The sequence below is a fragment of the Dermacentor andersoni genome, chromosome 1 (assembly GCF_023375885.2).
Source record: "Dermacentor andersoni chromosome 1, qqDerAnde1_hic_scaffold, whole genome shotgun sequence".
NCBI lineage: Eukaryota > Metazoa > Arthropoda > Arachnida > Ixodida > Ixodidae > Dermacentor > Dermacentor andersoni.
In genome coordinates, this window is record NC_092814.1 from 174,268,393 (window position 1) to 174,289,660 (window position 21,268).

Sequence of the window (21,268 nt, forward strand, 5' to 3'; positions counted from 1 at the left end):
GAATATTGCGCTGTGGCAGTGCTGACACTGCTGGTCGACGCATGCGGCGCACTTTGTACTGTCAGCAATACGGTTCTATATCCTCGAGCAAAGCTTGCAAGCTAGGCTAACGAAATTTTGACAGTAAAGTTTTGTTCTGCTATGCATTACCTATCTGTGCCGTCTCTTTTTGCAATAACGAAATTCTCGCGAAAGCAAATCTTTTCGCATTCCCCACCGATTTTGTTATTGCGAGGTTCAACTGTACGACACGCACCTCTGGTTTAGTCGCGAATGTATATACCGATATTAATCGGTCCACAAGGTTATACCCCTGTCACATGGCAAATCTAATGTCATTTCCAACAAATGACATTTGTTGCGATTAATGTCATTATCACAGCGCGCTGTCACATGGCGAAAACTAATGTCATTTGAAAATAATGACAATGACGATAGGAAAAAAAAAAAAGACACGCCTCAAACCCACTTTTATCCAATAATTATTTTCCAATATGCTAAATTCCACTAGAATATGTGATCGTTGCTTTCAAACCGTAGCGTTCGATCACTAACTAGTCGACATTGCCAACGAAGTCGAGTCGAGCCAAGCCAAAGCTAATACAAGCAACAGGGCGAAGAGAACGATAGGCGCGTCCGCTACATCTGCTAAAGTGGTATGAGAAGGGCAGTTGCATGTCATCGCCATTCTGATGTGCATGCGGGCTTCTAATATCCTCATTCTTGGCGTGTGCCACAGGAAAACACGCGCACGCTTTTACGCCAAGTCAATTGAAGCGGCCGCGGCCGATGCTCCGGTACGAACCAACACGACTGCTGCAGCGAAAGCTAAAGACGGCTGTCTGGTCACTGGACTGAGAGTAGTTTTCTGTATTTACGCACGTGATGTACTTCAATGTCGTTAAAGCAATAATTAGGTAATAAAATGGATAGAATAATAGTGATTTTTTGTTAAAACAAAAAAGAAGCATGTACTGTTTGCGAAACACTGGTAAACTCATGGTGTCGAGGATACACATTCAGTTCCAAACGAATGCGAATGAGTTTGGCGAACTCATTAGTTTGTAAATGTCATTTTCGAAAATGTCCTTACGTTTTACCGTGTGACACCAAACAAATGGCATTATCAGCGAATGTCATTCGTTGTAAATGACATTAGATTTGCCGTGTGACAGGGGTATTACCTTTCTCAACTGTATATGATAATGCATAACCGTGTATTCTCCTAAGAGCGCTGAATTTGCTGCTCAGTGTAATGACAGAAGCTTTGTTTTGTTCTGAATACCAAGATGGCATTTTTTTTATATTAATGGTGAGAAGGCTGAAAATTATTCATAAACTATTAAAAATATATTTGATATTTGATGTGCTTTTGGAATTCTTCGATTCGTATTCTATTTTCTTCTGGCACTATTCGATTCGTATAGGATTCAATCTCAAAAACTGCTATTCGCACACCTACTAAGATACCGTATAGGTGCTAACTTCGATGGAAACTTAGCACTGAGTAAAGCGCATACTGATGTGATACAGTTGAACCTCGAAATAACAAAATCAGTAGGAAACGCAAAAAAATTCGCTTTTGCAAGAATTTCGTTGTTGCAAAACGAGACAGATAGGCAATGCGTCGCAGAACGAAATTTTACTGTCACAATTTCGTTAGCCTACTTTGGCAAGCTTTGTTCAAGGATATAGAACCGTAGTGCCGACATTACAAAGCACTGCCATGGAGCAGTATTCTCGGTCAATTGCTTTTAGAGATACAATCACTTTTGCGAGATTTTTCTTAAGCAGGGGAAGAGAGAGGTGTTTAGAAAACTTTTTTTTTAATTTTTTGGCAAAACTTAATAAACATTATCACCCAGACAGAGTTTTCCATGCTGATTTCAAAAATATAATTAAAATTAATCACCTATTGTTAATCAGAACATTTGTAAGAAGAGTATCAGCCAGACACATGGCGCGATACTAAAAAGTGTAAGCAACACAACTGTAGGACTAATTTTTTTTTATGTTGCAGGTATTAACCAATTTTACAGCAATTTTAAGTTCAATCTCCGGACATGGCAATCATGTGGTCCAATTAGTAGCCAGATTTAAAAATTTACAAAAGCGAAATGAAAACAATCTACCCCTAGCATTGTGTAGTACACACGTGTAGCTACATGCCGCTGTTAAAATTATGGTTCTATGTGCCCCGAAGACCGAGATAGCGATTCGCTATCTTTAAAGTTTTAAAAAACACCGAAAATGAGATTCCGTGAAAACTTGAAAAAAAAAAAAAAAAAAAAAGAGCTTATTTTTATAACAGAACACCACAATATATGTATTTGAACACCGTATCTACTCACATAATGATCGCACTTTTTTGCCAAAAGTATTGCTGCAAATTCAGGGGTGCGATCATTACGTGGGTTAAATTTCCCACAAAAGAAATTTTTTTTTAAAAATCCCGTATTTGCTGCGGGATGACAACAGATCAACAAACAGACGGCTGCTGCTGTAACAGTGCGGGACACCAAAACAAAAATGGCGGCCGGCGGAGCAAGCCGAACACGCCGAACATGACTTTTTTTCTTTTTGTGAGCACATTATGCGCATTGAAACAGTTTCTTCCGTATCAGTAATGAATAATATCATTAATATCGGCAAATCTGTGGCAATAACGCAGCCACTTCCACTTTGAGGGGACAGAAACAGAAATGGGCGTGCTTGGCTGCCAGTGACATTGAAACACAAGGCGGGTATGCTGCGGAAACTGCGGATTTGTCTTCACTATTATCCTAATACAGCACATTTCCGATAAGGGTGGGCGAATATCTTAGCTGCGCTACAAGCGTCAGCGTATAAATAGGGTACACTTCTAATGTATCAGTGTAAACATGGCTACTATCGTTGCCGCTCGCAATCTGTTGTGTGCCCACGAGTGCAGACGAGAAGAATCGAAAGGCGCCTTTTTTGTTGGTGTTGTTAACCACAATCATTATAAAGCCTACAAATAATAAAGCCCAGGCAAGTTTGGTTTTAGCTCTTTTTTTTTTTTCATGGAAGTGTGGGAAGTGATGAAACGAATAAAATGGGGCATGTGCTTAAGAATGTTTGGTGCATGTAGACCACTTGGTATGTCTTGAAGAGTCGTTCGTTTAGCATTCGACAGATAACCAATCATCATTATCATTAGCTTATCATTAATTATCATTATGTATCATTAACAGCATTATCATTATCATTAGCAATCGTCATTAGCTAGCCTTGGCACACGACATATCGCTGCGGCAAGTTCGGGGTGCGATCATTACACGGGAAAGAAAGAAAATGTAATTTTGATGACAAAATTCAGGGGTGCGATTATTACGCGAGTGCAATCATTATGCAAGTAAATATGGTATACGCCTCGTGCATCGCCTATAGAGGCGCCACTGAAAGCCACCTAGCGGGCGCTTCCAACAGTACACGCGGGAGCAGTAGCAGACGACAACCCTTTGCAGCAAGGATGGCTGAAGTTCGCGGCTGCGATTTCTTTGTTAGGGTGCCAGGCTGCTTCTTCTGCGGTGACAGCTGTAGGGAAGATGCTGACCTCTGTGCGAGTGGGTATGAACACAATGTTACCGGTGTCTGGGACAACATGGTCCACATACGTGCAAGGTGAATGTGTCCCGCAGACAAACGCCATGAACCCCATGTACATGACGTGGAGCTCATGTTGACTAGCCGATAAATTTTTTTGAGTGATGCGATCTCTCGATGGGTTTTTTTTTTATTCTACCATTGCCGCAATGCTGCTTCTGTACCTGAATAATAAGCACCTGTCGTTAGTGCAGACTTATATAAACAAATCTGCACGGTACAATCTCTGAATATGCCGTTGTGATTTTTCTCCCGATGAATACATGTGACATCGCCGAATAACTGCAGTCGAAGTCACCTCAAGAAGAGTAATTGCCAATTTATTGATGGAAACGCGTACACTAGCCAACGAAGTCACCAAACACACGCATTAATAAAAGCGCGTGTTAGTGCTGCATACCGCCGATGCAATTCTGCTGCATACGCCGATGAACTACCATTCCCGCTGCAGTTTGTGCAATCTTAAATTCCCCAAGGGAGCTGCTTGGAAACGTATAAAGCTAAAGACTGACTAACTCTTCAGTACTTTTTTATATTACCACATGATATATCATGAGGTGCCATATGATATATTTAAAGGCAGAGCAGCGCCAGTTAAAGTACATGAGCGCTGGCGGCAAGGCCCGGTTTAGTCGCCTGCAGCATAAGTATAAGAAAGAATTCAGTTGAGTATAAAACTCACATGCAAGAAGGGACTACGTTGTGAAACAAACAAATCACTCGGCGTGTAAAGTTTGCTCAGGTAGCATCGAGGTGTGATGACTTCCCAAACGGGACGCGAACTTTTCAGCGAGAAATGGAACAAAAATACCATATGCAGCAGCCATTAGCAATTCTCGCCCTGAACTACCCATTTTCTAAACACATTTCCAAAAACGCAAACAATATCTAAGATGCCCTCGGGCGAAAAAAATAAAGCTGTTAAAGAAGCACTTCCTTGGTATCATTCCGATAAGACACAGCGTGATTTGTACCTTTTACAAACAAGGCAGGGTGAAAACTTCGCAGCTCAAAAGAATCAACAAGAGTTATGCATGGAGCAACTAGCAACAGTTAAACATGTGCGAAGCCACGCATAAAATAGATGTAAAAACATGAAGTGCGCGACAGCTGGTGCGAGGATTTACCGCGCCACATGAAACCAACAATCTCAGTTCTTGCAAACTTCAGTAGCTTTAACATACAACGCAATGCGCTCGTGCAGTCGTGCTGCCTAGCTAGTGCAACGCGGTAAAGAAGCGGAAAACATATAAGCGGCAACCAGCATTCCGAACTTTAGCGAAATGCGTTTAAACCTCATGCTGCACTGTAGACGAACTTCGTTGCTGACGCGTCTAACTATGATCGAGTGGAAAAAAAACACCGACGAGACAAAGGAAAGGATGAGAACAAGAAATTTCCCTTCGAAGCGACGATCCATTTTTGCTACCGTTGCTTCCGCTGATGAGGCTTTGCCGGGAATGATTAGAACCATATCGCCGGCACGTTTTCACTGGTATTTGAGCCCCCACCCTGCAACAATTATTTTTCGACATTCCCTGAAGCTTTGGCCACCCCACACTTGCGAATGGTGTTGCCTATCCTGCTCTGAAAACGTGAATAAGACAGAGAAGCACGATCAACGACACAACAAACTACGGCGCGCGCCAGGCTCCTCTCCCACGTGTTCTGCGCAAGGCCGCCACCAGTGGCGCGTCCGTCGGCGTGCACGGTGCGTATATACATGTGCTATTGCATTACTAGCCTCCAGGAATGTAGTCTGTCTGGCTAGTGTCACTGCGGTGACGCCTTCTGAGCACCCGCTGCAACTTTTCAGCAGACGCATGCTCAGCAGATGTAGAGAGCTCATTTGTCCTGGCAGCAGTGTCGTCGACGTGATCTAGCAGTTTCGATTTTTGGGCAGTAGTAGGAGTTGACGCTAATGTTTGAAGTTTTCCTTGAGCTTCACTGTCAAAACGGCGAAAAAATTGTGGCTGCAGAATAGTAGTGTCGTGCCGAAACGTCGATGAAACATGTCCATTGTCAGGAGCACTTCGGGGGACTAGGCCTAACATGCCATCGGGATCTCTAGCATCGCCTGACTGCGGCAGTGGGCTGTTATCGATGTCACCAGGAAGCGGCGCTGTAGAGTGTTGTTTCTCGAAGTTGTACGATGACTTCCTCTTCCCTTTTTTTTTTCTAAATTTGTACTTCGTAGCGAACTTCGGAGTCGAGGTCGGCATCAATGTCAGCATGGGAAACCTTGTTGGCATGCATGACGTGTGCGCAGCGGCCACGGAGTGATGAAGACGACGCCAGTATAGCCAATGGCGTGGCTAGCTGAGGGTGACGTGCCTTTGTTGACCAATTACAGCATGCATTGGGCCTTCATATTGAGGCGGAATTTCTTCACTGCGAATGTGCAGACGGAACCAGTGGTGGCGGGAAGATGAAGACGAGAGACTGCTCTTTCAAACAATATACGGCTTGGCGCGACTGAACGACTGCAGGGGCCGTCATGCGCCGTGGAAAAAGTGCTTTTTTACGGAAACTTTGGCTCATATTTGGCTCACTGGTGCCAAAAATTTATATTACAGCTAAAATATTGGTTTATAATGCACAACATTTGGCGAAGTGGTAAACTAATAGTTGGAAATTCCAAAAATACCGTTTTCAAAATATTGATTTTTTTTCTAGAATTTTCGGTCTCAGAACCTGTGTCCCACTTAACTAGGCACCGGATGCAGAGCAACAGCACTCCAAGCAAGCAGCAACATTCCTACAGCACACCCTGTTGCCCGTAGACGCCGATGCGTCCGATGCCGAGCGCGAAAGTGATTGTATCGCGTATACCCACAATTCCACGTTGGTGGGATGCGGATTTCTTCGTACTGCATTTAGCTCACTGATGCGCTCATTAAGCACTGCACTAGGTGTGCAAAAACCGTCATCACATGTCGGTAGCAACATGCATGCTGCTTCGAACAGGCGATCATCAAACAAGATGGCGGCCATGACGTGTCTCCGGCGCATGCGATTGCTCCCGGCGCTTGGTTGTTTTTGTAAACAAAAATGGCAGCGGCCACGCAAGTGTAATGTGGTGGTATTTTATGCAATTTTAGTGCAAAGCAATCGCATTTGAGCACATCTTGAAGCCTGCTAGCCTTGCGCGAGTAGGTAATATGTACAGAGGTAATTGGTAATTGTAGTACAGAAGCATTTCATTGTCGAGAGGTACGAAATGCATTGAATCCTGTGGGCGTTCTTTGGGGATACAAAAATATTTGATAGTCGCGGGGTTTCGTTATCGTGGGTTTTGACTGTATAATATATTTACCGGAATCTAACATGCACCTTTTTACTGAAAAAAAAAGAGAGGGTCTGAAAATTGTCCGTGCATTACAATCGGATACGAAACCAAAACCGCGTTCAAAGCGTTAGCAACAGCCTACCGTCAGAGCCATCAGATGCAGCATCATTGGCATCTCACAATGGCAACAGAGCACGATTTTATGACCGGCTACTGTCGGTTCATTTTGTGCTCAACCAATAACTTTCGGAGAGACTATCACTTTCTCGAGATTTCACGCAACTTGGCACCGGGTGCGGTGACGTAATTGGCCGCCAGCATTTCTGACGCTGTGCCATGCTATCTGCGCACAATGCCAGGAATGCTGTCAGACGCATATTTCAACAAGTCCAATGCAGAGCCTCGCAAAAATGATAGTACTGTAATATCTCTAAAAGTGATCGTTGAAGAATACCCTCCCAGTATGCTTGATATCTGTGGTCAATGAAGGGTAAATGGTGACGAAGACGTGCCACGTTCATCACGAAAGCTCATTTAAAAAAAATGTTCTGCCCGTCTGCAAAGGTAAATTCTGCATGTCACATTTCTTTTGATCATGAACATGGGGACATGCTACATTTTTATTTTATAGATCGGACACGTATTATATTCAGATGCAAGTTACATTCAGGTACAGTTTTACTATCTTGCTTTAAGCCCATGAAAAATTGGATGCACGTTAGATTCGGGGGTGTAATAGAATTGGGTAAATACAGTAGTTATTGGGGGTAGAGATAACAGCATTAATTTTGATATTATGAGATTGTTGCTATATGATAATTCCTCACTGACAGCACAGTGATTGTGGTGGCAGTCAAGGAGAACAAGACCTGAATAGCGCTGTGCCAAGACCTGGTGTGAAAACAAGACTGAATTCTTAAATATGTTGTTAAATGTCATTTATTTCATCCACATAGTATCAAGATTAACCAACAACGTCAAGCGAGAGTGGCTGGAAAATACTTTGACCAAGGCATCATGTAGAACAGTAAAGCAACGATGGAAGAGAATGCAAGGAGCGAAAATCAGAGCTAATTTATGTGAACACCTCCAAGTGTCATTGGAGGTTTATAAATCTTACGAAACTACTATGTTCTGCTGAAATTGACTACTTTTTTTTTACTGTAGTTCAAACAGCATTAATGGAATCCAGAAATGGTGAGCCCACAGCAGCAAATTCAATACATAAATAGTATTACTGTCACATTGCCATGCAATAAACAAACTTGATTGCCCCTACAAAGCAAAATTTTTGATTGTTACCAATAACACACCCACAGAAAAAGGGCAGTATGGGAGAGTACAAAAAGAGTTTTCAACCAACCTGATGCAAAGAACTGTCCTACAGGTTCAACTGATATACTTCGAACACAGTCTGTATGCCCCTTATACACCTAAAAGAAAGGTGGAACAGTATTTCATTAATTGAAAGGTGCACACTAAACTCCTAGTACTACCGATGACCACCTAAAGCTAATAGACAATGAAGCCAAAGAAAGCATCGGGCAAATTAACTGTGGTATAAATTAGAACGTAGAAAATAACGAAGAAAACGGAAATGAAAGTGTACGAAAAGATAACTTGTCGCAGATGCCGAACCCATAACCTCCACATTACGCATGCATTGTACTACCAATTGTGCTACGATGACGGTTATTAGTTCGTCCACTAACTTGGGTATTTAAGTTTACTAGATCTAGCCCTAGTAGTGTTAGCAAGCGCCACTCAGAGCCAAGGTGGGCAGATGTGGAACATCTTTTTTGCCCGATGGCATCAAGTAACACATGATCTTAGGAGAGCAGGCACGTGGCTAATAAACCCTCGCATGCTACCTAATGAAATCAAGGCTGCCAGATTCGAGGCTCTTGCAATGAATAAACGAGAGAAGATGGGGAACTGAAGGGCTCAATTTTGTTAATGCCCATAGTCTGCCAGACACCACGGCAAAGGTCTTGAATCTGGCAGCCTTGATGCCATAGGTAGCATGCGAGGGCTTATCAGCCACCTGCCTGCTCTCTAAGATTGCGTGTTAAGTGATGCCATCGGACAAAAAAAGATGTTCCACATCCGCCCACCTTGGCTCTGAACGGCACTGGCTAACACTCCTAGGGCTAGATCTAGTAAACATAAATAATCAAGTTAGTGGACGAATTGATAGCCGTAGCACAATTGGTATTGCAACGCACGCGTAATGCGGAGGTTGTGTGTTCGGCAACGGCAACAAGTTATCTTTTCGACCACTTTCATTTTCTTTATTATTTTCTACATTCCAATTTATACCATAGTTAATTTCTCCGATGTTTTCCTTGGCTTCATTGTCTGTTGGCTTTATGTGGTCATTATTAACAAAATCGAGCCCCTCAGTACTACTGATGCGATTTTTGTATGCTGGAGCTGTAATCCGTGAACTTAACTTCTGGTGCCGACTAATAAAATGGTTAATGAGTCAAACTATTAATTTGGGTAGAGTGCTCACTCGATGCAGTGCAGTCACAGCCCCTACGCATAATGCTATTGCTAAGGCACGTCATGTAAGAATGCCTATTCTAATATAGCTACTTATTATGTTTCCTTGCCTCTAACAACCAATGAAAGTAAGGACTTACTTTGATACTACTACTTTACTTATACACAATGAAATGAAGCTAATAAATCCTTGGGAGCAAGAGACTTCAAGAATAAAAGAACTTACAATTGACTGCACGCTAGGGAAAGGCTGCAGGTCCTTTGGTTTTGGAAGCTGTGGTATAAGATCTTCAGCATCAACATTCACCTGGGAAGAAGAAATACAATAAAGTAGGAATTATAAATGATTGAGCGCAAGAAGCATAAATACACATATACTATGCGTGCATCGTACCAATTGAAATCGTTACTATCCAAGTATAAATATGAGAAAAAAAAGAGAAGGATCAGTCAAGTAACAATGTGACATTTAAGAAAACATAAAAGACTGGATACTTTACTTGATACGACTTACACCACAACAGAAAACTGTAGGCAAAATGCAGATACTTTGGATACACTACTTTACTAGAGTCAATTCTACCGCACAACATACCGTATTTTTGTACATATTACTGGCACAAAAAAAAAAAAAAAAAAAGAACATTAACAGTAAAGTTGGGGTGAGGGTTATATGCAAATTTGGCCTTGAGGTGTGGCTTCACAGCAGGGCTTCATGGCAGAGCGTTGCCGTGAAGTCACACTTCAAGGCAAGATTCCCCGCCATTCGAAGTTTCGTCATCTCCTTGGGAACCCACCCCTCTGTGTTGAAGCTGCCTTCCCTCCTTCATGGTCGTTCATTCACCTCCTATTGACGGATCACATTTTGCATTTAGTAGTTAGCAAATAGTGCACACGGCGCTAGCAAATGATAACTCAGATCACAATGAGCTGCGAAAATACCCGTGTACTTAGATTTAGGTGCACATTAAAGAATCCAAGGTGGTCCAAATTTCCCGAGTCCCCCACTGCAGCGTGCCTCATAATCAGATCGTAGTTTTAGCATGTAAAACCCCATAATTTAATTTAATTTTTTAATTTGACAATGAGCTGCACTGAACGGCCGTCTTTTAAGCAGGATTCACAAGCCAAACGTGATCGCGAATAAAAAAAAAAAAAATTTATTAAGTTCTGGGGTTTTACATGCCGAAACCACAATCTGATGATGATGCACACCGTAGTGGAGGCACACTGTAACGTACAGTACACAAGCGTTTTTGCAGTTCACCCCCATTTGCATTTAACGAGGTCGCAGGATTTGATCTCGTGGCCTTGTGCTTAGCAGCGCAAGGCCAAAGCCACTAAGTACCCACGGCAGGTAAGATTGCGGACAAAACAGTCGGGTTACATGTTACATGAATCAGATCACTTTGCAGTTAGCATTCATACGACAGAAGATGAAAGCACAAACAGAGCAGCCCTCGCATGGGTGACAATGACAGAGCGAACACAACCAAGCGGAAAATCCCAACTGCTTGACTCTCTGCCGTACCGCGAAGTGCTTGGTGTGGAATGAGGGAGCGCCTAGGCATGTGGAACATCATTCAATGCAGGCTGCATTGTTGGCAAGCTACTTATGTTTATGGCAACATGGCAAAATTGTCATACAGACTGGCTATTATAGCAGTCTCCCATTTCTGCTTGAGGTATATTACAATATTCACAAAGGTCCCTCTTAGCAGTACTAGTATCAACACACCATAACATGAAAAGTTACATGCTCAGGCTACCTGGACTTTCCAAGCCTAGCAATGCAATAGGAAATCAAATAGTGCTTTCAAATGTGGTTCAAATAATAACCACTAGTGTGCACAGAATAACTCTTAAGTTCGCTGCTTTTGTGAAGGTGTCCTTTTCTACATGAGGGGTAAACGTAGGGCTACTTTAATATTGTGCTAATCAAGAGGCGGTGTGCTGTCAAAGAGAACTCCAGTGACATGTTCTGCCTTTCATGTACTTCTGCATTATACAGTGTGTGGTGGTAACACCGAAACATCATGCACCCCTCTAAAGAACATCTGATCATTCTACAGTGGCACCGCCTCTTCATAAGCTCAAGAGTGTGAGCCCACCCTTTACTAAGCATTGGCCAGACGCTGTCGTCACGCATGGCTGCCCGAGATGGAATCTGAAGGCTTCAAGTTAGAAAGATGATAAAATGGAAATTGGGCACAGGCTGTGTGCAAACTGCATAACTTTTGTTTGAGTGTGGCAGGAAGTAGCAGGTTTGGCCTCTCAGTGCAGGGTGGCACAGTAGTCACAAGTCAAACTGCCCTACTATATCTTGCGATTTCCACAGAGTTCAACATATATATTACAGTTATGCTCATGACATACGGAGCTGCCCCTTACCCTCATCTTGCGCTGCCGTGGACACAGATACAGGTCGAGACACCGTTCAAAGCGCTCATTGATGAAGCGATCAAAGGCAGGCACAAGCCTCAAGGATGAGTATTTACGAGGAATGAAATTGAGGCGACGCTCCTCAGGCTCTTGCTCCAGCCACTTTTCTTCCTGGAAAAGAATGCTGTAATTTATGAACAGTACATATCCCTCCTACACACAATCATGCAATATTATACAGGGAACTATGCAAAGCCTTTACATGCTAGTGCATCCTACCATATTTTGCCAAGTTCTGTGAGAAAAATGATATGAGACCTTGATTTGGGCGAGTTTATTTATGAAAACTGTCAAGGATAAGAGGTTCTGATTTGCTCTTAGGTCATCATAAAAATGCAACACATAGGAACATGATCCACACTTGAGAAATGCCTCACTAGAAGTGGTGGCCTCAATACGATTTTTCTTCCTTCTTTTACGCAACATGTCTGATGCCATTTAAGCCATGCCATGTTCATGTACAATAGCACTTCTCAAGGCAGCAGAAATGGTTCTTAGAGTTCAAGGACTGCACAACAAAACAACAGAAGAGTGCTGACAGAGGCTACTGTAGACAGACATGTTTTATATGTAAAGCATCACCACTGATGCTTTCAGTGTACATATTGATTGTAGGGATGTACTGGCATACTTCAAAATATGACGTGGCAAAGCAGTCATGATAGTGGTGATGAGGAGAAAGCCGATGGCACTGCCTAGAGGCTGGTGGGGTGAAAGGATTGCTTCCTGATTTGGAAACATTTAAGCTATCAATGAACATTTTTTTTCAATCGGATGGCATGACTGCCCACATGTCCTTCAGTTTAACTTCAGTAAGTTGCTTTGTGACTTAGTCAGAATGTGGCTATAATGCTTTAGAGGTATTCGTGACCTTGGTCAAGTGTTTCACCCACGGTTGTCCTGCTAGTGCAGAGGAGCGGCGAAATGTCATGAGCCTTTCTCGTTTTCTTCTGCCACTGGTGAAAGAGTTTACATCGCTATCAGCATGTGTGTGTGTGTGCGTGTGCAGTTTATGCTGGCATATAGCAAAGTATTTGTGAGATTTCTGGGCTCTGCATGTTGTGCAACTGGTTTAAGCAAGTGGTTTTATTTTGGATAAGGTGGTTAACAAACGGATGATAAAAACCTGTAACATTTACTGTATATTTTTCCATTGGCTAGTGACCACAACAAACTGCACCCTGTAACTTTCGGTCTCTTGGCCAGCGGCCGAAACATGATGTCGAAAGCCTGCTTCAATACAGTAGCTTCTGAAAGCTTCCTCATCGCTCGAGTCCCCGCTGGTCGATTTGGAACATGAGCTAGATGAATTATTGCTCTCCACAAGCAGTAAAAATGCAAGTAGGCGATGCAAAGCACCATTCATTTCTTCTGAGAAACCACAATTCGCGTTCACAGGTACGCGCCATAGCGGTGGGTGACCGAGCAACTTTCGGTCGACTACGTCAATTTTTGTGGAGTTGACAGCGCTGCTCTGTGGAGTGGATCTAGTGGCAGAGCTGCTCCGAATCTGCCAATGAAAGATATGGGAGGCACTCTCAATCTGCCAATGGAACAGACTTTCTCTGCAAGGAGCAGAAGAACTACTATCGGAAGCGCCCCGAATCGCCATTAGAATTCACTATAAGTGGAGTAAATTATGCATGTACAGTGCTCACGGAATGAAACGCGTCAATTTAGGGCTAACTAATGCCCATACTTTCGTGTCCACCGGCTGCAGTTCGTGTCACATCGACGTAACTTTGGTGCGTACACTTACAGCGGAGTCCAAGTCACCTTTGGTGACCAGATTCATAGCGACATGACATGGTACTCTCGAGTTCTCTGCACATATGCTGGGTTCTACCAAATACTTGCTGTCGCGTTTCATTCCGTGAGCACTGTACATACACATAAGCAACACATGCACCATGATGTTCAACTTTCTAACCATGATAAGTACGACAGGGAAACATGTATGCGTGATTAAAACAAGCCTTCAACTTGGTATAGATGGATAAATGCAGAAAATAAAATGAGAGACAGCCATTCCTGCCAAAAGTGCAATAAAGCATAGTAGAAGTACAATGGTCTGTCCATAGCAGCCACTACACATTATTAAGGAAGAGGAGGACGAGAAAATGCTTGTCAAAGATTAAATGCTAAGGTGAAAAGCATGCCCATAACTAAACTCAGGAGTTATGAGCTCTACAACCCAATGCTGAGACATTAATGTTGGGATTGAAAAGCATCATGATCAAGGCCAGTCGTCCATTCACAGCAACAGCAGACTGGCCTTTACTTTTTTTTTTACATGAGTACTGCATACCAAGGCAAAATGTATGCATGGCAAAGTGTACATGCATCACAATCCTGCCTAGATACTAAAGCTAGTTAGCATATGTCTGGTTTCTCTGTGCAAGCTTCATATTTATGCAAACACACACAGCACACGGTTAAAAAAACCTGCTTGTTTAAAGAAGGGTACTTCGTCCTCCTAACAGAAGGGCAGTTTTCTGAGAAAGCCTCAGCCACTTTAACAAAAAACTTCAAGAAGGCACACGTTGAACCTAAGAAAGTCAAAGATCAAGCAAATAAATTGTTGCTGGAAATGAACCTGGAGCATCTATCTATCTAGTACAGTAAACAAAAGCCAGGGGTTGAAACTTGATGTTTTCTTTACGATAAAAACACATAAACCTGAGCAACCTTTGAGCACAATTCTGTCCGAGAGAAACACTTGTCAACATGTAGTCTCTGGTTATCTTCAGAAGAACAGGGATCCAGGTAGAATACCCATTCAAAGTAAAAAACTCTAAAGAAGTCGTTAGGTTTTTACAAGAAGGGGTGTATTCAGCATGCACAGCTTTCAGCGTTGACGTCACAGATTTATATTACTCCCTTCCTAGAAACCAGCTGATGAAGACAATTAAAGATTGCATTATGGATAACGATGATTTGCTCTTAGGTCATCATCAGGAATGATAGTGGTGTCCCAGTTCAGTCATTTCTCAAACTCTTGGTTTTTTATTTAAATTCCACGTTCGTTATCTGGGATAATGAAGTTATGATTCAGAAGCAGGAGGTCTGCATTGGATTTCAGACTGCACCAATTCATAGCGAGATTTTTCTCGGCAGTGTTGACCGGGCGCTTGATAGTGTCTAAGTAGGAATAATGATTTACCTTTTAATGACGAGACATATATATACTCAGAAAGACTGCTTATTTTCTATCTGAATATGCAAAAGATACAAGAATCAACAAAAATCAACAAAAAGAAAAAGATATTAAGCGGAAATTTTTTAAGCAAATGGGGGAAAACCCCAGGCAGGAAACTGGGAGTAGGCTTCACCCCAATTTGCATAGACAGCTCTCATCATATGTGGACCATAGGTGTACATTTCATTTGCTTTACATCACATGTGTGATACCCCTGCAGCTAGATATTTTCCATCCTTGCTTTCACAAGGCAGTGAGTCGTGTGCCAAACTTCTGCCTCTACCAGTGGTCCCGCTCTAAACCAACAAATTACACTTGCTGCCTGTCATGCAGTGTTGGCCGAAGACGTTTAGCCCGAAACTTTGTACTCAATACTGAAACTCGGCCAGAAAAAAATTCTTTTTTGGTATGTTGCCCATAGGCAACACTCGCCAATAAAGGGTTAAGTGCTTTAGGTTTGTTGATGACTACTTGATTTTTATCTACTTGCAAACAAGTTCCAAAGATATTGGCGTTATTCTCGCAGCCTTTGATAAAGAAGAAATGGGTCTTGGATTTACTCATAAGCTGCTGACTAATAATGAAATTAAATTTTTGGATATACAGTTAAGATTAACAAGCACAACATATTTGTTGGCAAATTAACCCCAGGACAAGCAAACCAATTTTAAACTAAGCGGTGGCACACTCAAAACTAGTGAAAAGAGGCATTGCTATGACATGTTTAGGTTCCACACTTAAAAAGCCATGCCACCACCTCGCCAATCTCAGCTTTTCGCAAAAGCTTAATCGTCTAGAGAACGCCGGTTTTCCGATATCCATTGTCGTATCAGTATGTGAAGGGCTAGTGAAGAGAAGAAAAAAAGGGGAAGTACAACAGAAACAGATAGAAACGGTAAAAAAGTTTGCAGTCATCTCGTATGTACATCAGATGGAAAAAGACAGTCATGAAATATGGTGTTCAAGTTGTCTTTTCAGCTAAAAACTCGTTAAGCAAGATTTGCAATTGTCAATAGACCTAAACAGGCGTCCAAGGCCATTTGCTGCATCGAACACACGAGGCAGCTCGTGGCATGCTCGGTGGGAGTGGTGTACGTAAGTCCACTTTCGTGCAGCAAGAAGTACTTTGGGCAGACGGGGCACTGCCTCGACATCCGCCTTAGGGTGCACCAAGGTGCGATTAGGAATTCAACAGGCTTGAATCTGGCCACGCACTGTCGAAATTGCCCATGCAAACCTTTGTTTGAGAAAACCTAAATATTGCATAAAAATGGAAATCAAATCAACAGCGAGATTGTGGAAGCCTAGTTCATGCATGTCAACTCAATTGCATGTGTCAGCTAGACTTCTATCACTCTGCATGATAAAGAAACCAAGTTTTTGAATGGCAAGATAGGCTTACACCCTTTCACCACTTGTACGCGTCACTTCATCACATGATCCTATTCTCTGTATATTTAATCACTTGTTTAAAAATAAAAAATAAAGAAGAAAAAAAAAGCAGAAGCCCAGTTGTTAGACTGCGCTTGTATCATCCACTTCCTTTTGTCCTTCATCCGGGTTGCGCTGCCAACCCCTATGAATATGAGCAATCTGCACTTGCTTTCGCAGTAGTTTCAGGCTTACAACCGTGGTGTGCATCGCATCCAGCTTCTACGCGAACACTTGCGGCAATCCTTTAGCATGCTTAAAATCAATGAGCGACTCGATCTACGACAGCGCACTTTGCGTGAACATTGGGGTCAGGGCCAAAAATGGGCCATTGTCAATCTCGTCCTCACTGCCATTGCTGTCATTGCCTCCGTCGCACAACGCCACCGTCTGTCGCACTACCTGCCCTCAGGAACTCCTCCATTGAAGCACATCCTGTTTCATACGTCAGTAGCAACTTGCTCCCAGAGCTCGGTAATGTCAGCGGCTTTTGTAGTGTTGGTTTTACTATAATGGGGAGTTTTGCCATGGCACACTAAGCCCGCATTTCTAAAACAGTTATTTATGGTGGAAAAGAGTCTCTAACCCTTCTTCTGGTGACCAGCATGGCCACTGGTTCCAGCCTCCATGATCATGGCACTCTCATTTTTCATAATTGTTGATATCGTCGACTGCGCAGGCTCATACTTCTTTGAGCCTTGCAAAATTTGCAGCTTCGTCTCAAGTGACATAGCTTTGCACTTTGTCGGTGCCACCTTCAACAAACTGGGCTGTCTGCTGCTTTGGGGCTGCTTTGGCAACGCGTTTCCATGCTCGCTAAGAGAGAGATACAGTGGAACCCCGGTTATACGTCCCCCGGTTTTGCGTTGACCCGGGTTTTACGACGGATTAGCGCAGTCCCAGCGAAGTCCCCATAGAAGCAATGCATTAGAAACCCCGGTTATTCGACGTAATTTTATGCCTGACCCGCATTATACGACGACCCTCGCGAAGCGCGGGACGGAACGGTGGACGAAAGAAAAGTGCCGCAAGTCTCTTTCTCGCTTCGTCTGACAATCACTTTCTCCCTCTCTTCTCTGTGGCGTCGTCGCGTTGGGGAACCGTTTCTCCCCTTCCAGTTTCCCAGCAGCAGATTGCCAACAAGGTAGCGCGGAAAGGCCTTGTCCACCGCTGATTCATCAACAGCTTCCGAAAATATGACAGCTCGGTCCAAACTTCGGCAACACCGGCAACGGCTTCGTCGCATTCATCAGAATTTAGTCATCAGCGAGCATGCGGAAACCGGCACGCATGAAGAACCACTTGTACACGGCCGTGTGCATGCGTTGGGCGCCACGAGCACCGGGTCGCGAGTTTGGCCGCTTTAGCCCTAATTGTGCCGAGAGTGCTCCTCGGAATCCTGCATGCTGCGGGGACATCAGACTTCTCATCGCGTTCGACCCAATTTATGATTTCGAGCTTCACAACGAAAGACGAATTCCGCCGCTTCATCACGGCAACATTGCGGGAGAAGGCCCACAATGTGCAAACACAATGAACCAGAAAAGCAGCGAGACAACTCGCACTTTTGCCATCTTCCACGATGAGAGCGCAAGAGCCTCTGATTGACTGTCTGAGCAAGCGCTGTGGGCGGGCCAGGATAATTTTTTTCAGGGGGGTGTCGATGGCTCGCCCGAGCAGCCCGAGGCAGCGCGGTCACGGCAGGGAGAGTGGTTGGATGGAGCCGCGCCGCCTGGTTTCCCCGTTACCGTGAGGAAAAGCCAACTTCTGGGGGCACTTTTCCGCCGATTGACGTTCGATTTATCGGGAGTCGCTGCTATTTTTGTTCGATGTAAGTGTAATTTTTGCTATACATATTCATTGTAACTATACCGTGACCAGAAATTGTTCGATATAGTCAGGTTCGACTGTACCCAAATCTTCACTTAAGACGATCCTGGCAAACAAAACAGTGATATTGCAGATTGCCAACAAGTTCGGGCTCTAGCGGAAAGCAGCAAAAGAAGGACAGCAGGAGAAGTTAGAAAAAGTGCTCGTCAAGTGGCTGCATCAAGCACAGAGCTCTGCGACCAACACTAACGGCGCCATTCTAAAGAAGGTGGACCTTGTGGCATTGCGTCTGGGCATCGACGACTTTCAGGCATTGAACAGGTGACTGGATCGCTTTAAAAAACGAAACAGGATTGTGTACAGCCGCTCCTGTGGAAAAAGCACTTCCGTGGATGCTTCGATAGTGAACGAGTGGATGGAGTTGCTGCCGGAGATGATTGCTGCATACAAGCCCTGTGACGTTTTCCACGCCGACGAGAGCGGTATTTTTTACCATAACCCGAGCAAACCCTTGCGTTTAAGGGTGACAGCTGTCATGGTGGCTAGCGTAGTAAAGAGCATGTGACAGCACTATTCTATGCTAACGAGGACAGTTCCGAGAGGCTGCCCGTGCTCGTTGTTGGAAAGTTTGCAAAGCCACGGAGCTTTAAGAACTTGAAGACACTGCCGTGCAGCTACAACTTCAACAAAAAGGTGTGGATGACGTCTTCGCTCTTCAGCAATATTTTGTGGCAGCTGGATAACAAAATGGGTGCTAAGGCGAGGAAAATATTGCTTTTCGTGGACAATGCACCGTGCCACTCACCCGATACATCCAGCCTGAAGAACATAAAGGTTGTTTTTTTCTGGCCAACTGCACAAGCCGGCTGCAGCCGCTGGATGCCGGCATGATTAAGTGTGTCAAGCAAGGGTACCGGAAGCGGTTAGTGCAGCATTGGCTGGCGGCTATGGAGCGCAGCGAGTTGGAAAAAAAGATCACTGTGCTCGACGCGATGCATTTTATTGCCAGTTCATGGAATGCAGCGTCGCGAAGCACAATCACTAACTCGTTCAAGCACTGTGGCTTTAAGTGAGAGACTGCCTCCTCTGCTGGGGATGCAACAACTTCGATGCCGCTCGAGGTTGGTGCAGGCTTCGGCAACGACGATTTCGAGGGTTTAAACCTCACCACGACCTTCGCCGAGTATGTGGAGGCCTGCGACAATGTTGCGATTTGTGGCGAGGTGTCGCTGGATGACGCCATCGAGGAGGCTTTGCCTAGTGCCGACACCGCTGCGACATCGGACGAGGACAACGCCGACGCCACAGATGCCGTTGCCTGTACCTACCACGTTCGTCGAAGTGCTACGGCACATAGACGGCATCCGGAACTTCATCTGTTCACGCGACGTCGCAGAGGACCTTCTTTTGGACGTTGCCCAACTCGAGCGAAAGCTCTTGGTTCACGGATCAAACAAGGTCCAAAAGACTTACTGACTTTTTTTAAAGTTCGCGCCGGCTGGCAGGAATCATGGCAGTGGGCAGTGGAGTGCCGTAAAGGTTCGTTTGAATAAAGCATGATTGGTACCTGTACTGCAGCATTAATTCTTATCGCATTTACTTTTTTGGTAATTTGGGTTTCCAAGCCCTTCAGGGTATGTTAGTAGTTTACATTGAAGTTTCTTGTAAATACGTCACGTAAAATAAGTAGTATTTTTATAGGCATAATTTATGTTCGGATTTTACGATGCCTGCATTTTACGACGCTTTTTGCGGTCCCGAGAAAGTCGTATATAATAACACTAATGCACAAGTTGATACCCTTATGTCTATCATCGTCATAACCCATATATCATTATAGGTGGTATCAATATAAGTGGACTGCACTGTCGTACATTGCAGGAACTTAACACACTTCACTCTGATAAGTAAGCAGTTCGAAGCAGCAGTGAGAAGCCAATTAGCTGCAAAAAATTTCACTATTTTATCAATTACAACATGTCGAATAAGACTAAAAATTAGGAAAAGTAAAAGGCTTTCCAAGCCAGAAGCCTTGCCTCTTCCTTTGTGAATAAATACTCAGCAGGTGGATTGTATGATTCTTCATGGCCTGGAAGCTTCATCTTCGGTGCTGGAATATAGCGCTGCATTCGGTCATTTGTTTTCTCCTGCAAGATATGTAATTCACAAAATGATAAGGAATAGAGCAAAACTAACAAACAATCAGTAAACAGTATAATGCTGCTCGTGAAAATACAATCGAATCCACTTAAAGTAATACCGATTTCAACAATTATGTATATCGGCCATAACAATGAGAAGCTGCTGCACCATCAACTTTTGTATCTTTTCCACGGTAAAATAACCCTCTTATTACAATGCCCAGATGCCGCATTATTGGTTATAACGATCAAGTCTGGCTGCTGGGTGTCCGAGCCGAAAAGTAGTGAAATGCGAAATCCTTGAAAAGAAAAAAAGAAAACGAGAAATTCAAGCCACTGCACGCTAATTTTCCAGCCATCTTTACGCGCCTCTCTCCTGTCGCCCTTTCACCCCTCCGAACACAAATGGGCTGCACCCATAGCTCTAAGCAGCCCCACCCTCCGAAACACGAATGGACCACGCCAACTGTGCTGCTGGCAGATTGCTCGCTGGCTCCTCATTCAGTGCAGTTCTGCTAACAGCTTAATCACTCGCATTTGTCTTTGTTGGCTGTGCCTAAACCATTCCTGGCCACTCGGTTTCTCAGCTTCGTTTGACAAACAGTTGGTTTGGCGTGCCGCCAAAACAGAAGATGGCTGATGCGCCCGCTGATCATCGGCAATGCACGACGTCGCCGGTGGAAAGAAAGTGTATGGCTATAGATTTGGAAACTAAGTGCTTCTAACCGATGAGGCGATCATCGTGAACATGCTTGCATCAGATAGCGACGGCGACGACGGGAGCGATGACACGGTAGGGCAGGC

The 21,268-nt window shown here is 43.9% G+C and overlaps 1 protein-coding gene across 1 annotated transcript in view; it reads right to left on the reverse strand.

Moving 5' to 3' along the window:
- LOC126546966 (ribosome biogenesis protein bop1-A) overlaps positions 1-21,268 on the reverse strand; it is a 77,037-nt gene that overhangs the window by 37,410 nt on the left and 18,359 nt on the right. The window contains exons 7-10 of the mRNA XM_050194697.3: positions 20,360-20,470; positions 11,813-11,974; positions 9,648-9,728; positions 8,280-8,349 (exon numbers count right to left, since the gene is read on the reverse strand). Of these exons, the coding sequence (XP_050050654.1) occupies positions 8,280-8,349; positions 9,648-9,728; positions 11,813-11,974; positions 20,360-20,470 (424 nt within the window). The remainder of the gene's footprint in view (positions 1-8,279; positions 8,350-9,647; positions 9,729-11,812; positions 11,975-20,359; positions 20,471-21,268) is intronic.